The sequence below is a fragment of the Periophthalmus magnuspinnatus genome, chromosome 8 (genome assembly GCF_009829125.3).
Source record: "Periophthalmus magnuspinnatus isolate fPerMag1 chromosome 8, fPerMag1.2.pri, whole genome shotgun sequence".
NCBI lineage: Eukaryota > Metazoa > Chordata > Actinopteri > Gobiiformes > Gobiidae > Periophthalmus > Periophthalmus magnuspinnatus.
Genome location: NC_047133.1, coordinates 23,360,405 through 23,376,519, shown reverse-complemented (window position 1 = coordinate 23,376,519; position 16,115 = coordinate 23,360,405). Strand labels below are relative to the sequence as shown.

General features: G+C 39.9%; 1 protein-coding gene across 1 annotated transcript in view; it reads left to right on the top strand.

The window, feature by feature from the left end:
* The window catches only part of col5a3a (collagen, type V, alpha 3a), a 36,777-nt gene extending 21,059 nt beyond the window's left edge, over positions 1-15,718 (top strand). Inside the window, exons 27-67 of the mRNA XM_055223658.1 lie at positions 460-513; positions 1,307-1,351; positions 1,455-1,508; positions 1,583-1,690; positions 2,068-2,121; positions 2,717-2,770; positions 2,856-2,900; positions 3,588-3,641; positions 3,941-3,985; positions 4,406-4,459; positions 4,563-4,616; positions 4,695-4,748; positions 4,838-4,945; positions 5,173-5,262; positions 5,714-5,767; positions 5,937-6,044; positions 6,232-6,339; positions 6,411-6,464; positions 6,587-6,640; positions 6,722-6,829; positions 6,910-6,963; positions 8,344-8,397; positions 9,206-9,259; positions 9,350-9,403; positions 9,477-9,584; positions 9,662-9,715; positions 9,796-9,849; positions 9,956-10,009; positions 10,135-10,188; positions 10,297-10,404; positions 10,530-10,583; positions 10,661-10,714; positions 10,794-10,901; positions 10,972-11,025; positions 11,221-11,256; positions 11,684-11,737; positions 11,995-12,274; positions 12,397-12,509; positions 12,625-12,693; positions 13,127-13,360; positions 14,180-15,718. Coding sequence (XP_055079633.1) covers positions 460-513; positions 1,307-1,351; positions 1,455-1,508; positions 1,583-1,690; positions 2,068-2,121; positions 2,717-2,770; positions 2,856-2,900; positions 3,588-3,641; positions 3,941-3,985; positions 4,406-4,459; positions 4,563-4,616; positions 4,695-4,748; positions 4,838-4,945; positions 5,173-5,262; positions 5,714-5,767; positions 5,937-6,044; positions 6,232-6,339; positions 6,411-6,464; positions 6,587-6,640; positions 6,722-6,829; positions 6,910-6,963; positions 8,344-8,397; positions 9,206-9,259; positions 9,350-9,403; positions 9,477-9,584; positions 9,662-9,715; positions 9,796-9,849; positions 9,956-10,009; positions 10,135-10,188; positions 10,297-10,404; positions 10,530-10,583; positions 10,661-10,714; positions 10,794-10,901; positions 10,972-11,025; positions 11,221-11,256; positions 11,684-11,737; positions 11,995-12,274; positions 12,397-12,509; positions 12,625-12,693; positions 13,127-13,360; positions 14,180-14,323 — 3,207 coding nt within the window. The 3' untranslated portion in view covers positions 14,324-15,718. The remainder of the gene's footprint in view (positions 1-459; positions 514-1,306; positions 1,352-1,454; positions 1,509-1,582; positions 1,691-2,067; positions 2,122-2,716; positions 2,771-2,855; positions 2,901-3,587; positions 3,642-3,940; positions 3,986-4,405; positions 4,460-4,562; positions 4,617-4,694; positions 4,749-4,837; positions 4,946-5,172; positions 5,263-5,713; positions 5,768-5,936; positions 6,045-6,231; positions 6,340-6,410; positions 6,465-6,586; positions 6,641-6,721; positions 6,830-6,909; positions 6,964-8,343; positions 8,398-9,205; positions 9,260-9,349; positions 9,404-9,476; positions 9,585-9,661; positions 9,716-9,795; positions 9,850-9,955; positions 10,010-10,134; positions 10,189-10,296; positions 10,405-10,529; positions 10,584-10,660; positions 10,715-10,793; positions 10,902-10,971; positions 11,026-11,220; positions 11,257-11,683; positions 11,738-11,994; positions 12,275-12,396; positions 12,510-12,624; positions 12,694-13,126; positions 13,361-14,179) is intronic.
* The last annotated feature ends 397 nt before the right edge of the window (positions 15,719-16,115 follow it).

Genomic DNA, 16,115 nt, shown 5'->3' with positions numbered 1-16,115 from the left:
TTAAAAATAATAAATAGCATAAATACAATAAGTTAATTATTGGAATACATAAGGTTAAAAATTTAAATGATTTCAGTGTGGTAGTATTAAAAAAGGTGTTGTCTTTGTTAAAAGGTATGTATGTAATTTGTTGTGGGTTCATGCATTGAATTGGTTTTATTCTTTGAACACAGTGATGTTAATGCACGATTCATTTTGTGCACCAGTAAAACATACATATGTCTTGAATTTGGAAAAAAAAAAAAAAAAAAAAATTCAATAAAGAAGGGTTCGGTGAATTCTCTTGCAAAGGATCATGGCATATGTAGTTATATTTGATTTCTACTTTACCATGTTACTGCATTTTGACCCAGTGCCTTTTGATTCATATTTATATAGTCAGAAATTTTGTTTGGTCCCTCCAACACAGAATTTTGAACTTGGTTCTAATAAAACTGCATTTAATTGCTTTTCTTTTAGGGTTTACTTGGTGCTCAGGGTCCTGTTGGCTACCCAGGGGCCCGTGGAGTCAAGGTAATCATAATCTTTGATTTAATGTCCAGCATGATTGTTATTCTTCCACACTTTATGCCAGACTAAATCTTTTTACTGTGGACAAGTTGTTTAAGTACCGCACTGACAGTTGGCAGGTGGTGGGTAAGCACTAAGGATCTCAGGGGAACTGTTAACATGAACAGGAACATTTGATGAATAAAAGGCATGTCAGGGTTAGAGGGGTATGGAAGACTGGAGAAACATCTATTTTGAACAAAAGAAATATAATGATATTGGCTTTAAAGCTGTGTAGTGAAAGTTTAATGTGTTCAATTGTGAGTTTATGTGAATGTAGGTCAAGAGAAAAACAATGCACATGTATAAATAAACAGGAGATACTGCTATACAAGCATTACATCAGGAGGCTGGAGCACAATTGTCTGTCAAGTTGTTATAAATATAATAATTTCACATTTTCATTATATTAACTTGTGCTAAGAGCACACTATACTTTCTTTCTACGACTCAAGACCATGGGAGACAGGGCCTTCGAGGCTGCTGCTCCCCGTCTGTGGAACACCCCACCAGACCACCTCAGGGCTCCACAGACGGTGGATGCTATTAAAAAAGTTTAATATGCTTTTTCAAAAACGTTTTTGAAAAAGCATATTCCTACTAGTTTTAATCTGTCTATTGATGTTTATTGTTGTTGTTCTTCTTTTAATGTAACACTTTGAGTTTTGCCTTCAAATGTAAAGTGTATTATAAATCAAATTATTTATTATTATTATTATTGCTTTGAGTCACTACTGTATTTCTTTTTTGGTTTTAGGGAGCTGACGGCATCCGAGGTTTGAAAGGAAACAAAGGAGAGAAGGTGAGCTTTGCACAAAAGATTGATGGAGTACATTTTAATGACATGATTCATCATCAGTGAGCTGTCAATACTATTGACCTAATGGGACCTAAATGCTCTGCAGGGAGAAGATGGCTTCCCTGGGTTCAAAGGTGATATGGGCCTAAAAGGAGACAGAGTAAGCACTGACTAAAGTCTATGCTAACTAGCTTGACATATATTTATTGTTTACTCATGCTTTTTTGATTTTAGGGTGATAGTGGACCCCTGGGTGCCCGAGGAGAGGACGGACCAGAAGGACAGAAGGGACAAGCTGGACCAAATGGAGAATCAGGAGCAGCGGGTATTGCTGGTGAAAAGGTACAATATTATCTATCATGCTACAAAACATCAGCATCTAAAGGTATAACCAAAAAGGCTGGAAGAAACTCATTTTGCACAAGCCTTTACAGCCAGGCATATGCTGAAATATTGTTACTTTTATGTCCCCATTTACATATAACATCCTGACTTACCTCCCTGTTAAAGCCAAACGGCTGCTGAACCACAGTAAACGCTGAGGCATTTAATCTTTCTGTCATGACTGTGTGCAATACTTCAGAGATAGCCCTGTAGCATCATGTGCACAGTCAGCACTATGGCATTCAACACTTAATTAAATGGTTATCCTGCACTTTAATATTTTCAAATCTCTTTTATATAGTCCTTATCATCCTGTTTTGTTGGTCTGCTCCTAGGGTAACCTTGGTGTACCTGGGCTGCCCGGATATCCAGGAAGACAAGGACAAAAGGTAAAAAAAGCCATGATGACTCCATGCTCATGCTTGTGCTTATTGTATTAACCATAATAGAGCGCTGTGTAAAAGTGATTAAAATATCCTGGGAACTTGCTTTAAAAATTCAGAATTATCATGTGTGACCAGTGGTTTTATTTCAAATTTAGATCACTAATTATGTAGCTCCAATGGTCTTTTATATTTTTGTGGAATATGATGCTTTTCTACAACTCAATGGAAAAAGCCTTCACCTCAAAAATGAAATGAAATATATGCAAACATTTATTTACCATTGCGAGATAGGGTCAGTTCCTTAACAGAGGTTTTGTAGTTTTGTGTTTACAATCTTCCCTGAAAAAAAACAAAACGCTTTTCACGCTCGCAGTCTGTATTCTGTCTGATTAAAAATAAAGTGTGATGAATAGCTTATTTAAAAAGGGTAATTTTATTAGTAGTTAATCAGTGACATCAATTCATTACTTCTTGATGAATGATGTATTTAAATCCATGTTGAACTTCTGGATTCAATTTACTTTAACCGGATAAATAAGTCATTGTGCATGATGTGCGATGTATTGAAAGTTGGTGCTGATTAACCTTTTGTCTTTAGGGGTCACTGGGCTTCCTTGGTTTGGCAGGAGCCTCTGGAGAGAAAGGACGAAGAGTAAGGACAACTCTGCATAAGTAATGACAGTCCCTGATGATTAAATGTATGACTCTGTGAATAACCGTTCACCTTTTCAATGCAGGGTCCAGCCGGACAACAGGGGCAAGGGGGCCAGAGAGGTCCAAATGTGAGTATTCAACTAATGCTGTTTTTAACAGTGCCATATTCTAACAGGATGTGTTCATATTGTAAATATGATGCTGTCCAAGTACATTTGTCACAACATTTATCTTAATGCAGAATCCTCCGATGGCAGCAATGATGGGCTCAGCAGTTTAGACAATAGTTAAATGCAATACTAAAGTACTGTGTATACAATTTTAGTTTTATGATTATTGTAATTTCGATTCAACAAATATTTTCAATTATCAACACTATGGCCAAACAACAGTGAAATTATTACTTTTCTTTCATTATTGTCTGATATGTTACCATTCCAAACTTTGTGAATGTTGAAATAAATATGACATAAACTGACAGATAGTTCTGAGTTTACTTTTTTTGGAGTGTGGATTGAATTCAAATGGCTCAGAGTTATTTTTTACTTCTTGTATTGTGACCTGAATAATCACGATTAGGAACTAACCGCATTAACTTGAAATCCCTACCCTCTAATAACAATTCGATAAGATTTAAGAATTGTTTTTGCCTGACAACATTCCAAATTCAATTCAGTACTATAAGTCAATGGAAAGGTGAACACAACCAATTAGAAATGTGGTTGCCATGGTGAGTGGGAGACAGCCATGATGTTGCATCACTGCAGTGCACTCACAGATAAGTTATGCATAGACACTTGTTTGTTTTCTAACAGGGAGCTCGAGGGGGGAGAGGTGCAAGAGGGCCCACTGGAAAATCGGGAGAAAAGGTGACCACAACAGCACACACAAACACAAACACATATAAACACATACAAAGTCATATGCACAAAGCGTAATTCTGCAAACACACACCTGGTTGCCTCATGAAGTATGGATGAATGAACAGACTGAGCTGGAACGGGTTGTTGCTGTTCACTTCTAAATGACAGACCATCTGCTGCAGTGAGGATGGTGTCTGGCAGGGGAGGCCTTGGTTTACACTCTCGTCCTCAAAGATCAGCTTGGGAAATAACTTGTTTGTGATCGCAGGACTAAAACGTACTGCTTCCTTTTTTTCATCCAAAAGGGTTCTGCTGGACAAGATGGCCCCCCAGGATCTCCCGGTGAACAGGTAAAGATTTAAGTACATGTCAAAGGAAGCATGTAGCAGTCACACCTGGGAGTATATTGTTTGTTTGTTGTTCTTGTAACTGTTTATGTGTTGGTGTTGTTGTTGTTGTTGTTGTTGTTGTTCTTCTTCTTCTTCTTCTTCTTCTTCTTGTTAATGTAACTGCTTTTGTATGTGACACTTGGTTGCTATGCCGACAAGTTAAGGGGAAGGTTCTGTTTCTTCAGTTACTGGTCAGTTTGGGAGTGGCTCTGGTGAGTTGAGACTGCTGTTGTTTTGCTGTTGTTTTGTTCTTGTTTGGTGTGGGTTATGGCCTACTGTAGCCCTTGTGTTAAGAAAATAAACAAGAAGAAATTTGGTGCATTTCCTTACCCCAGAACACTACAATATAAACACATAAGCTGTAATGCAATTGTGTTCCAGGGACCCCAAGGACCACAGGGAAGGCAAGGTGAAACAGGACAAAGGGGACCTAATGTAAGATACTGTTTTACAAAATGTGTTTTATATTTGTCTGTTCAAATGATATAGCTTTTGTTTTGTGTTTATGTTTACTTCTATTAACAAAAATATTGTTTAGGGTCCACCTGGAAAAGATGGACTGCCCGGTCATCCAGGACAGAGAGGCGAACCAGTGAGTGATTTGTAAAGTAGAGGATGACTTGCTGAAAATGCCAAGACCACATTTTAACAGATATATTATATACTGTAGGGTTTTCAAGGCAAAAATGGGCCTCCTGGGCCTCCAGGTGTTGTGGGACCACAGGTAAGTTAATGCACTGTTATGACTATCTTGTGCGTATGTTATTTATCTTCAGAAAGAAGTGATAAAATTTGTCATGTCTTTTCTTAAAGGGAAAAACTGGTGACACTGGACCAACAGGCGATAGAGGCCACCCAGGGTCACCAGGACCTCCTGGAGAACATGGTTTACCCGGATCTGCTGGAAAGGAAGGAACCAAGGTCAGATATCTTTGTGCAGGTCATAACCACTCATCTGATGTCACATGAGCTAATGTACAGTGTGTATGGTTGTGAAATATTCATCCTGCTCTGTTGTGTGCAAAATGCTGAGTAGTTTGCTTTGTATTACACTGTTTAGTTTTAGTTTAGTCTTTTACTTTAGCCTTGTGTAGGAGCCAGCTGTCTGTGAGCCACTTGGCTCCTTTCTAATCACTTGTGTGTTTCAGGGAGATGCTGGCCCAGCAGGTGCACCAGGGAAAAGTGGCCCAGGTGGACTCCAGGGCTTTAGAGGCAGCAGAGGGACTCCAGGAGCAATGGTAATTCATTAGTTTTTGTGTCATCATCTTCAAATTGTTCTGAAAAATATATACATTCTGAAAATGTATTTGTAATAACTCAAAGTCAAATACAAACTGTTTGACTTGTTAAGTTAATGGCTTTAACTTCAAGTTTGGGGCAGGGCCAGGCTACAGCGCAACTTCTCAGATATGCCTCCCATTTTAACAGCTACTCTATAAGTCACAATTTTTGTTGCCATTTAAATGCAGTCACTAACTTTAGTTAGCCAGCAAGAGAACAGACTGTCTGCCTAACAAGAAAGAAATCATTAATCATATCAAATATTTTTTTTATATAAATAGTTTCACTCCTACAACTTTTTATTCAGTCGACAGATTTAACTTTGGCTTTTACTATGGATCAGACCTGGATGACTGAGGGATTACACAGACGTTTGATATAAATGTGTTTTTTGCCTGTGTGATGTAGGGTCCTGCAGGTTTGAAGGGTGGAGAGGGTCTGCCTGGTGTTGCAGGACTAGTGGTAAGTTATACTCCATTTCTTGAACCCTACAAAGTGTATACGACATACGCCTTCAACACAGCACAGGAACATATGAATAGAGGCTGTTTCCATGGTGATGTGTAATCTTGACCAAAGCTCTAATATCAGAGAGTGAATCATGTTTATCTCACCTCTCGTTTCATTTCAGGGTGCCACCGGAGAGAGGGGCCCTGCTGGGCCAGCTGGCGCTATTGGCCAGCCTGGACGGCCCGGAGGCGTGGGGCCTGCTGGGCCTATGGGAGAGAAAGGAGATCCGGTAAGAGCTGAGACAAAACATTTCTTTGGTAACAGACTATTTGGAACATATGAGCTCTGCTGTTGGGATTAAACAAGTGAAAAAAAGAAAGTTAAACAAGATCGTACAAGTTACACTGCATATTTTATGAACTATCAACCACCTTGTGTTGGCTGAAGGTTTGTTGTTGTTCTCATCTGTTCTTTAGGGAGAGAAAGGACCTGTGGGTCCAGTGGGGAAGGATGGTGAACAAGGGCCTATCGGACCACCCGGGGTTGCAGGATCTCCTGGACCTCCAGGAGAGGATGGAGATAAGGTACTTATAATGAGCTGCTCTGTTGCTAGCAATGAGATTATTTTGAGACTCATGATGTGTTTACTTCATAGGGAGAAACAGGAGTAGTGGGCCAGAAAGGCAGCAAAGGAGACAAAGGAGAAGCTGTGAGTATCATGTAGAAGCTCAGGCATTATGGAGGTTTTCATTTTACATGTTAAGTGCATCATGCTAATAAGGTTGAACTGACAGGATTCACTTTTTACTTATTGTTCAATTATTGCTTTAGGGACCACCAGGACCAATTGGAATTCAAGGACCTGTTGGCCCACCTGGACCACCGGTATGCCAATTCACTCAAATAATCATACAGTTTACAAACTCAGAGTCCATAATATTGAGTGCCTGAGTGTTTCTTTGGTAGGGTTCAGATGGAGAGACTGGGCCTCGGGGTCAGCAGGGAATGAACGGGGCTAAAGGAGACGAGGGACAAAGAGGCTTCAAAGGGGCCTCAGGTCCATCTGGACTTCAGGTTAGAAATGTTCAGGTTTAAACAGATACACACTTTGATAATACAGTAGTCACACTTCATATATATGTGTCTGTGTACAGGGGATGCCTGGACTGCCTGGAGAGAAGGGTGAAAGTGGGCATGTTGGTTCATTGGTAAGTACGACAATTCACACTCATCTTAAGTCTAATGCTGTAGCAATGATTTAAAGAATTCATTCTCTCTGGTGACACTTGATTTTTTGATAGCTTTGACTTTGAAATGTCAAATGCTGGAGAATGCAGATTTTCACTTGAATATTACAGATACAATTCTTCATTTACAAAACCACCTGTGCTAAATAAAAGGATCTGTGTAATCTCTTGTCTTGCTCTGTAGGAGTTTTCGTTTTTACTAGAGATAATGAATACATTTAGAACCAAAAAACAAGTACTTATTACAAGCATTTATTATGATGCTGTATGGAAATCACATGTATGTCACAGCAAAAAGAAACAAATAAGAAAATATGCTGGACATAGACAGGAAATGTTAATTAGACCGTGTGAATAAAGGAATTCACTGGGTATTGCCTCTCATGTTCCATTATCATGACAATGGTAAAATCACAATGTTTCAGTTCACAATAATTGTACCATTAATACCAAGACATCATGACATCATTGGTAAGATGGTGAAGAGATTGTCAAGCAGAGGACACAGAGGAGCAGACCAGTGGTGTGTGCGATGGAGGCGGCTGCTGATTGTGCGGTGTGACAGCTGTTAATCAGATTAGCTTGAGCCTGTGCTGTCTAATGAGCATCGTCCTTTGTGACAGTCATCTTCTCACAACGCTGTCAACCATGAACGCAAGCTCTGCCACATCCTCTATGGCCTGCCTTCTCCAGCAGCCAGATTAGGGAAGAAATGCATCAAAATGGAACCAAAAACAAAAGCGAAAAAGAGCACAAGAGACAGTCAGGACTCTGTGGGGAAGTTTCATTCATGTGTGAGTGCTACGGATCACACACTTCTCCTCTCTAATGCTTAAGCAGCTCCCCATCACAAGATATGTGTTCTCTCTCCACTCCCTCGCAGTGTCTTTCTAGCGCTTTAAAAACACACTCAGAGACATCAGAGCGACCCACTGCTCGAAAGCTGAAATTGGGAAAGCAGTGAGGATTAATTGCTTGGTGGTGCAGTACTAGAGTCGAAATCTAGTGTCGGGGCTGGATGTAAGAAAATGGTATTGCCGATACCGGACGAGTTGTTTTGTATTAGAAAGTGTGAAAATGAGTGGGTGAGAGGTTATGGAGAAATGAGGAAGAATCACAGGCGGTGTCATATTGAGGGTAATGACCTGTCTGGATGTCTTCATCATGGCACTGCTGTAATAATCATCAATGTGAAGATAATAGCACTGTACCATAAGACACCAGGGCTTCAATCAGGTGAAAATCAGCCTCTGCGTACAGTACATAGGGTTTCTAATCATATACTTGGACTTGGCAGCTGTTCTGACATTTGTGTAATATAATATCATTTTATTCTCACAGGGACCCCCAGGACAGCATGGACCAAGAGGGCCACCAGGTCCCATTGGTGCAGAGGTAAAGTGACAACCATTCTGTCATTCCACTTCTACTGCTTTTACTGTGACTCCTAACACTATATACATATATTATTATTATATACATCAGACACTGATACATTTTTCAAATACAGCTAACATTTGCTGTTTTATACAACAAATCTAATCTCTAATATAAACTGGTCTAAATATTACATCTCATGTATCATTATTAATAAGAGCAAATCATGCATCATGTTTACTATTACTATACTAAAATGCACGACTTTCTCTTATTTAGCACAATTGTTCTCTTCTCTTCTTTTAAAACATAAATGATTTAATAGTATGTAATCCCACAGAGGGAGTTATATATACCGTTCTATGAATCATTAAACAGTATTAGACTATCATCCCTAAGAGCCCGTTATATTTACCCCCGGTAATGGCTGGCTTGCTACAGTCACAGTCACTCTGGTCAATTATTCACTGCAGAGCTAGGATAGTGCTCCCTCAGTGGAAATACTGTAGTGGTGAGAAAGGACTGGATCTATAAATGGATTGATACAGAAATGGTGGGAGGGAGTCAGGTGAGAGTAGATGACAGCTACAGTTAAAGAGTGAGCGCTCATGTTCTTCTGTGCACCAAAGACTTTATTCAGCTTGTCTCAAAACATCAAATGCACATTTCCAGCTAACATGCATACACTAAAATATAAGCACGCACAACCAAAAGGGATATGACCCACTTCATTGTCTATGCATCTGAACACAAATGCTGACAAACAAGTCACTGTAACCAAAGCGCATGACTATTTGAAAGTAAGCCCTGTTTTGTCTCTTCACAGGGCCATGCTGGATTGCCTGGTGGAGTTGGTCAGCCTGGAATTGTTGGAGAGAAGGTCAGTTATGGCCATCAGCAAATTAACCGCATGTGTTTGAGCAAATGTGCTGCATGTAGGGCCCGTTTCTAAAGGCCTTCTATTTCCTAGGGTGAGGACGGAGAAGCTGGAAACCCAGGCCCCCCTGGTGAACCGGGTATTGCTGTGAGTCATACATTTTGTTATTTTCCCTTCAGTGTCCTTTTAATTACTGACATACAGTTTTTTGTTATTGCAGGGAACTAAAGGCGAGTTTGGGGAGAAGGGTGACTCTGGTCCTCCTGGTGCAGCCGGACCCCCAGGACCAAGAGGAACGCCTGGCGAGGATGGGGCCAAGGGACACATTGTAAGTGTCTCTGTAGACTGAATTGGTTTATTATATAGTGCATGTACATGATAATCCTCCACTTCTTTTATCAACAGGGTCCTATTGGTTTTCCTGGAGATCCTGGACCCCCTGGTGAACCTGGTGCCAATGTAAGTTTCATGCAGTTATTACATATATTTTGTGTTATTTTCAGACATTTTGTAATTTTATGCTTTCTGTTTTTACCTAGGGGTTAGATGGTGTAGCAGGGCCGAAAGGAGACAATGGAGAACCAGGAAAAGCAGTAAGTGATACATAAACCTGTTTTTATAAACCTGTTTCATTAATTGATAGATTTTACCTAGTGTTGTTGAGCTGCTTAAAATGTCTTAATTCTGACATGTTTGTAGGGACCCCCTGGAGCATCTGGGGAACCAGGACCTTCTGGCCCTCCTGGACGACGGGTAACTTAATGATTGTGCCCACGGTAGATGGGAAATGTTGAGAGACTGGAACTGAAGTCTATGGAGGACACTTGCTGACTTGTTAATGAGTCACATTTCATCATTGGTGATGTTCTCTCTTCTAGGGTCATATTGGTCCAGCAGGAAAGGAAGGAAAGCAAGGAGTGAAAGGGGCCAAAGTAAGTAAAGCTTTTTATACATACACTGTACGTGTAAGATAATTACATGCTTGTAAATCACATTGTCAGGGTGTGGTAGAATGTCTAATGTGTTTTTATGCTCTGTAGGGTGCAGCAGGAACACAGGGTCCTGCTGGAAAGACCGGCCCAGTGGGAGCTCAAGGACAGCCGGGGAGAGACGGTCCCGAGGGACTGAGAGGCATCCCAGGGCCTGCGGTTAGTATTTTATGACAAAATAGTAAAGAATAATGGATTTTATGGAGGCTAACACATTCCTTTTTTACAAGATATTCTGAAAATGGAGGTGTTGCAACAGTTTATATGTGACTAATAATTTTCAGGGGGAGCACGGGTTGAATGGTCCACCAGGACAAGCCGGACCTCCAGGACCAACAGTAAGATGATCATATGTAATACATGTATTTACATTAATGTTTAACATGAAACACAAATGCCATGTCCAATGTTCCAGGGCCCAGCAGGACTGCCAGGACTTAAAGGAGACCCAGGAACAAAGGGAGATAAGGTGGGTTTTAGACCTGACAGAGATACACTGCACACCAAATCCCTGTGAAGCAGGGGTCATGAAGCATATCTGTGCGCAGGGTCACGGAGGGTTGATCGGTCTAATTGGTCCACCAGGAGAGCCTGGAGAAAAAGGAGACAGGGGCTTACCAGGCAGCGAGGGTGCTCAAGGGCCTAAAGGAGATCAGGTACATAATGGATTTGATCCGTGCATTCAGAATAGTATGGGTTAATAAAATATATGTGCTATGTATGCAGGGTACAGCTGGTCAACAGGGTCCTACAGGCCCACTAGGACCCCCTGGCTTATCTGTAAGTAAGAGTTTTATGAATAAATCTTAGAAAGTCAATATGGGTAAAACTCTATTTATCCCTTCTGTCCATTCAAAAAAAAAGTATTTAAATGTATTTTATGATTTATTAATTTATTCACAAAACAACTGCATGTATTACACTAAAATTAAATTGACTCATATGTTCTGACTGACTTTTCCTTTTGGCTCTCAGGGTCCAGCTGGTGAGAAGGGATCAAAGGGAGACACGGTGAGTTCAGTAATCCATCTTATTTTTGTGCTCACACCTCCGCTTGGTCAGCAGCTGCCAGGACCATATGCTGCGTAAAGGGGGAAAGTAAGTTTGTTGGATAAATGTACCATGCCTTATAATTGTGCTCCAGTGACTCTAGTGCATGTCTTTGGAGCTAAAATCCGGCTGCACTGCTACGCTCAGCTTATGTGTGATTTCTCTATTGGGTCTTTTAATAGGATTTGGTTCTGGTGCATGTGATATTATGAAAAGCACTATAATGTATCTTGAAAGCTAAGGCTTTGGCCATAGAGTGCAAATGCACACAGCTGGATAATCCCATAAACAACCTCATATCTGCTCGGCTGAGGCTGGGCTCTAGTCAGATGTGTGAGAGCCTTTCAGGTGCACAGAGGTTTATACACGCCTTTGCTCTATTTCACAGGGAGCTGTTGGCGCCAGAGGAGACACCGGACCAGCAGGACCACCCGGACCCCCAGTACGTTCCTTGAATTTTCTATCTCAGATTATTTTTGGATGCACACCTGTGGTCTGTCCATACTGCATAGTTTTGTATTTTTATTTAGTCTATTTTATTTCAACACCTTATTTTATATAAGCCTTTATTTTAACCATAGTTTATGTTTGACCATTATTATTCAGTGTTTCATGTTGTACCATGAAGCAAGTTCCTAGTAACAGTGAATTTTATAGACTGACAAAGGCAATAAAACTTTTCCCGAATCTGACCTCTAGGGACCACCTGCAGCATACGTGGAGCCGTTGCCCATCAGGGAAGGCAAGCGCAAGAAAAAAAGACATTTAGAGCGAGCAGCAGATCCAGCCCTGTCCACAGGAGGCGAGTTCTTCCAAGGGGACGAGGCACTGGAGGATGCAGAGGGCATGGAGGAAGTCTTTGCCTCGCTCGCCTCCATGAAGACTGAGGTGGAGCTGATGAGGCGGCCCCTAGGAACCTATGAGAGCCCGGCCCGCACCTGCAAAGAGCTTATGATGGTCCAGCCCAATTACAAAAACGGTAAAGCCATTTCATTAGCCGCACACTCAGCCCATTAGCAGCAAATGAAGCAGTAATCCTATTATCTAGAATGTGTCCATTGTCAAACACCAGGTTAATGTTGATTGATGTCTCTTGTGTAGGAGAGTACTGGATAGATCCAAACCAAGGCTGTCACAAGGACTCTATCAAGGTCTATTGTAACTTCACAGCAGAAGGGGAGACCTGTCTCTATCCTGACAAAAGGATTGAGACGGTAACTATCAAGCTTCACAAAGCAAATGCTGTCATATTGCATCACCATTCAAATCACTCACCACTGTACATTTGTGAGACTCAGCATACTCTCTCTCTCTCTTCCCTCTGTCTAGGTCAAATTAGCATCGTGGAATAGGGAGAAGCCTGGAAAGTGGTATAGTCAGTTCAGGAAAGGAAAGAAGGTAATTGCTAACCAAATTCACCTACACTGATTTTTGTCTGCTTCCAACTGTCAGACATATTCTTTCATAAATATAGCCATAATTCATCACCAATGTTCACGTCATTCTGTGTATATATATTCTGTGTTAGGTTTATGTACTGTATAAACAAGACGTGAACAAGAGTTAATTTACTTACTTGATTGGTGATCAACTCAGTACGTACTGGTCTTTTCTAGCATGCTGTGGCCCTATTTACTGATTATATGATGTGATTATGATACATTATATTGTGTGTGTAATGATGACAGTATTCAAATGGCATTTCTACTTTCAGTGAAACTACAGAAATAAATAATACACATTTTAACTTAGTGCCCAGTTTGCACTTGTGAGCCCTGTCTCCCAGCGTTCAGCCCAGCTCACGTTTCCCCTCCTTGTGCATGTCCTCTAGTTCTCCTACATTGACAGAGACGAGAACCCGGTGCATGTGGTTCAGATGACCTTCCTCAAACTGCTCAGTGCCACGGCCAAACAGAGCTTCACCTACACCTGTCAGAACTCAGCGGGATGGTTCGACAGCACATCCCTATCCTACCAGCACGCCCTGCGCCTTCGAGCCCACAATGAGGAGGAGCTGAGCCAGAGCAAGAGCCCCTTTATCCACGTTGTGTATGATGGGTGCAAGGTCAGTGCTCAAAGAATGTAATTACTCTATAGTAAACTAAATACAAGTGTGCTTTTATTGGAGATCAATAAGTAGAAACCCTTCCACAAGTGTCATACTGAGAGAGAGGGCAGATCATGAAATCTTATCATTTTTTTGATTTATGGATTATTGAAATGACATGTAAACAGTTACATCTGACTTTTGATTAGTTCAGATGTCTTTTGTGCATGCAAACACACACCAAGTATCCAATCTTATTACTGCAATATCTGATTATTCTAGTTAGCTGATTTTTAGTGGGCATATGAAAGGGCCCAGTGATACTTTAGATGGCAATGAAATTATAGCTCTTGTTGACAAATCAGGGTATTACAGTGACACATTTTTTTTATGTTATTCTACTAATCTACTATCTAATAATTGAATGTTCAGTGTGGTAGAGCAACTCTCAATAGGATCACACCAACCTCTGGGAGCTCCCTGTTATTCTGTTATTTTCTGTTATGTATCCAGGATGAGCAACTAATCCACCATATGGGCAAAATGCTATTGCTTAAAAACACTACAGATCTTTTCTTCGGTGAACTTTTTAAACTATAAAGTATATTTTAATAGAGTTATTATTATTATTATTATTATTATTATTATTATTATTATTATTATTATTATTATTATTATTATTATTATTATTATCATTATTATTATTATTATTATTATTATTATTATTATTATTATTATTATTATTATTTGTAGTCTTGATAGAAATGTGTTTTTCTTTGCTAAGCAGGCTGACATGTGGTCTTTTGATGCTGCTAAAAGACTTCTTCTCCTTTTCAGTCTCGTACGGGCCAGGAGAGGACAGTCTTAGAGGTCAACTCTTCTGCTGAGCTGCTTCCTATTATTGACGTTGCTCCTGTGGATTTTGGTCGCAACAATCAGAAGTTTGGATTCCGAGTAGGACCAGTATGTTTCAATGGTTAACCACTTGCCAACAACGCACAGAAGAAGCAAAGACTTTGACAGTTACCATGAGCAATATTTATTACTACTTTTATGTGGTGACCGAATGGTGCTTGAAATTCAGTTTACAGCCACAATGGACTCTAAACGGAACATATGCAACAGTGAAAACACCAAAGGGAATTTGCATTATACAGTTTGTATTTAATTGTGTTTTGTTCTTCTCACTCTGCTTTGAGTGTGCTGTATTTTTTTCCTTGAGAACTGCACTGCCTGAAAAACACCACTGTATCTGTGTTGTTACTCTGTGTGATGGGTCTGATAAGTGGGTCCTTCTAGACATTGAATGGAAACTACCTAATTTAAACTCTGGGACTGAACTAAAACCTGAGATGCTATTTTTTCATTAGCAAGACAATTGTATAGCAGTGAACCAGGCTTGCATATTAATTCTGTACCAGAAACACAATTAATTTCCAGTGTTGGAGAAATTGTCCTTTCTACCCTTCACCAGTGATTTAGTTTGATTAGTATTCAATAAGTGTATGTAGTTATTGAGCCTTACTTGAACGGATAAGGTTGTTTCCCTCATTGGGCAGCTCTTCACTTCTTTTTACACAGCTTTATGAGCCCTTTCTATAGAAACTGCATCTCAGTGATACAAGTGCACACTGAATAGACATTTATCATTATAAAGTCGGTTACATATGTTTTTATTTTCACGTTAGATGTGTGAACACAAATCAGACATAACATTATGAAGGTGACTATATGTATCAAAACCAGCTATAATGTAACACAGTACAGTTAGATGAAGCTGCGTAATAGGCAGTTTTTCATAATATTAGCCTGGTTTAACTTTGATCATTGGTAAAAGATAACTCCTTTTTGTTGACTGGTGCTAAAACTATCATGGGTAAATGCAAAAGTGGGTAATGTTAAGTCTCACAACACATGTTTTTCAGCGTAGGTGTTTATTTATTTAAATTCACAAAAATAAAGGTGCCTTTTACTTCACTGGATGAGAACAAATGTTAGCACTAATTAAAGACTGACCATTAACGTCTTCAGTCATATCATTATGGTATTATATCATGGATACACACTATACACTCTATTACACTGTTATTTTTAACATTATTCATGGTCCATGTGTCATAGGCATTTATTTGAAACGCTTAGTGCAATTGTAAGCTTTGTAAAACTTGCTTTGTAAACGTGAATGTATTTTTATTTTCAGCTCAAACAAAAGTAGTTAGGCAGTTTACTTTGCTTCACTCATTGCAGCAATGAGCTCATCTCCTCCTGTCCTGTTCACCTCTTTTGTATAGTATTCGTTGTTCTAATGTTATATACTGTACAGTTCTGTTGTGAAAAATAACCTGTTGTCTGAATGAGTAAAATTGTTGTGGATTTAAACAATGAAAAATATTGTTTGAATTGTGACAATAGAAGGTTTACTACTTAATTTAAAGCATCAGACCACAACCATGCCACTGATCCAATCTTGCAATGAGGCTGACATAGTGGCCCAGACCCGGATGCATAGTGTGAATCCTCTAGTTCAGCGGTAAAAGGGGTCAAACATGACTTCATGGCAGAGATAACTGACAAGAACAAGGCTAGGTCGTAAGTGTGTAGATAATAAGAGTAAGAAATACTGACTTAATACAAATATGTTAGTAATTTGCTTTGCTTATTCCATTCTGCTTATCTTGAGGTTACACAAACAGACATGCATACACACACTCATGCACACATACAAGAACACACACGCACACACAAACACACACACCAGCACATTGAAGCTTAC